The sequence below is a fragment of the Arachis duranensis genome, chromosome 6 (assembly GCF_000817695.3).
Source record: "Arachis duranensis cultivar V14167 chromosome 6, aradu.V14167.gnm2.J7QH, whole genome shotgun sequence".
Taxonomy (NCBI): domain Eukaryota; kingdom Viridiplantae; phylum Streptophyta; class Magnoliopsida; order Fabales; family Fabaceae; genus Arachis; species Arachis duranensis.
This window is the reverse complement of record NC_029777.3, coordinates 3,018,802-3,021,760: the sequence shown is the minus strand read 5'-3', so window position 1 is coordinate 3,021,760 and position 2,959 is coordinate 3,018,802. Positions and strand designations below refer to the sequence as shown.

At 34.8% G+C, this 2,959-nt stretch overlaps 1 protein-coding gene across 1 annotated transcript; it reads right to left on the bottom strand.

Annotated features, from left to right (window-relative positions):
* Positions 1-207: 207 nt before the first annotated feature.
* On the bottom strand, positions 208-1,193 carry LOC107491988 (germin-like protein subfamily 1 member 7). Its single transcript, XM_052262815.1, has 2 exons — positions 1,026-1,193; positions 208-811 (listed from the first exon to the last, which is right to left on the bottom strand). The coding sequence occupies exons 1-2, from the start codon at positions 1,147-1,149 to the stop codon at positions 327-329; spliced, it is 609 nt and encodes a 202-aa protein (XP_052118775.1). The 5' UTR covers positions 1,150-1,193; the 3' UTR covers positions 208-326.
* Between the last annotated feature and the right edge of the window lie 1,766 nt (positions 1,194-2,959).

Here is a 2,959-nt window from a genome sequence, read left to right as displayed (position 1 = left end):
GTCTCATCAAAATTTAGAGTAATAAATGTTAACAATTATGCCATGATCTCTTAAGTCTGCCACATTATGGGAGAGTGGTAAAGTTTTGAAAAAATTGATCGGATTCAATACGAAGAAACATAATTTTTTATTTTATTTTATTTTATTAAAATCACACATTAAATTAAACTAAACCAAAGCAGAACATGAAATACAACGTAGTGCATATGAATTATAACCCTCATGCGTTTTATTATTACTGGGAACTGCATGAGGCATATGCATAACATACACTAAATCAAAGTACAAGTAAAATTATTCAATGATGAGTGCTCTCTGTGGTCAAACTAGTTGTTATCATACGAAAACTGCTTTCGGAGATAGTTGATTACTTTGTAGTCCACTTGGAAAGCTTTAGCCAAGATTTCGGGAGAAATAGGTGGAGTAGATCCAAACACAGCATTTGCAATTGTGATAACACCTGGATTTTGACTGTTAAGAGCAGCAATAGCGAGAGCGTTGCCATTACCGATGTTAACTTGGAAGTGAATGAGGCCAAGTGGGAACACAAACACATCACCCTTGTTGAGCACTTTGGTAAAAAGACGGTTGGTGTTGTTCTGATTATTGGAAGTCACAAATCCAACTAAGAGAGTTCCTTCAATAACTGTCAATATCTCAGTGGCTCGAGGGTGAGTGTGAGGAGGAATTAAACCCTTAGGTCCAAAATCTACGCGAGCAAGTGATATACCCAATGTATTGAGTCCTGGCATTTGGTTAACTGTGACTGGAGTTGCTTTTGACCCAAGTTTGTTATCAGCATTCCCAGGATCTACGTGCTTGAAAAAATCCTCAGCTACCACAAGTTCAGGGTTTTTGCAAAATTTTCCATTCACAAATACTGCAAAGTGAAAAATCTTATATTAAAAACAACTAGTCATAAGATGCTTAACCATAATATTGAAAGTAAACTAATTGAAATTTAATTTGAGTAACAAAAACTGTGATTATGTGGAGAATATGAATGTATATATATGCACAGATACCAGCGTCTTTGCTGCTGCTGTCATCGGGGACAGCAACACAAAAGTCTTGGAGAGGCCTGGGATCAAAGGCAGAAGCAAAAGAGGCCAGAGCCAAGAATGCAACCAGCAAGTATGTAGCTTTCATTTTTAGTTTGCTAGCTTCTATATATTTCTATAGTTTTGTATATAATTGCTTGTTAATTGTGAGAGACTTGAATATCTTCTGCATGGAAAGCTCGCTATTTATAGCATGGAACCATTGAAGTGGCTTTGCAATTTATTCACGCCACAGGTAATTAAGAGCGTTTGAAAGAGAGACAGAGACTGAGACTGAGTGATAGAGATGGAGAGATAAAGACGGAAAAAAATTTTAATATTGTGTTTGGTGTAAAGTGAGAGACAAAGATTAAAATAAAAATAAACCTCTAATTTAATTTGCACAAAAGGTAAAGTTAGAATTAATTAATTAAAATGGGGTATTTTAGGTATAAAATATTATTAAAGTTTCAGTCTCCATTCTAAACAATTTCAGTCTCGTGTTTCCATTTTTTGCAGGTACTGAAATATTGAAATTTTGGAGAGAAAGCCTAAAATTTTAGTACTAATTTCTAGGACAACAAACATAATATTGAGTCTCAATCTTCTAATTTCCGTCCTAGTACCTCAAAACAAACGCTACCTAATATTATTCTACAGGATTTGCATTGTGGAACCATTCTTCAACAACTACGTGCATGCTAGTTCAAATAATACATTTTAAAATACAGTCATGCTACACATCTATGTAATTTTGTATCCAAGTTCATCCAAGTTGGTCCAACACCAAAAAACCCCAATACCATTAAATGAGTGTGTATAACACGCACCCCAATCCCCCTCCAAAACATTAACATTCATTCGTACTTCATTATGAAAAAACGTTTCTTCTTTTTCAACACGCACGAAACCGCTACTCTTCAAATCTCTTTCAAAATCACTCAAACTTCACTCACGTTCTTTGCAGAAACTGTTATTGGAGAAGAATCGCGAGAAGATTTCGCAAGAACGAAGCAAAAACAAACAAAAACAGCAACAAAGACTGCAAAAGGTATGAGAAAAACTGATGTTCATTTAAAATCTTGCAATTTCGGATTTCTCCTAGTTGCATTTTAGGTTCACTGGATTGAGTTGCTTCGTTTAGTAGATCACGTATTCTGATTACATTTTTACAGCATAACTAGGGCTTGGAATGAGATGTGTTGTTATTTTCATTCAGTTCAGTGGAGTTGCTAATTTTGATTCACTTGATTGTTAGTCTATTCAGTTGACTTCTTTTGCGTGGAGAAATACTATTCTTGATGATTGAATGTTTATAACGATTTATTCAGGACATGAATGATGTTCTGTTCAATGGGCTTGGTGATTTTCATTCACTTGATAGTTAGTGTGTTCAGCTAACTTCTTTTGCATGCAGAAATGCTTTTCTAGCTATTTCATTATTTATCATGTTTTATTCATTATGTCAATGGAGTTCGGTTCAGTGGGCTCAGACATTTTCATTCACTTTATTAAAATATGCATGCTTGTACTTGTCGGTGTATTGAGTGAAGTATTGACCAAATTTTTTTGTCCTTACAGAAAAAATGAAGAAGACAATGGCGACAAAGAAGGATAAGCCACGCTATAACGTAAGCACATTAAATATATTTATCCGCTTTCATTCGAATAAAATCTATTTTGTATTATAAATATATCGTCATATTCTGTTTGAAAACTTGTAAAAAACTCACGATTGCAGATGCCAAACAAAGGCAATAGCAACAGTGTTCAAGAATTTGAGTCAGGAAAAGAAAGATATAGTTGAAGAAATGGGATTCGGTGTCCTAGCACATGTCCCGAAAATGAACGTCTCTCACGCTCTCTTGAGAGAATTGATTGATTGCTATGATGAGTATCATGGATGCCTGAAAACTCTC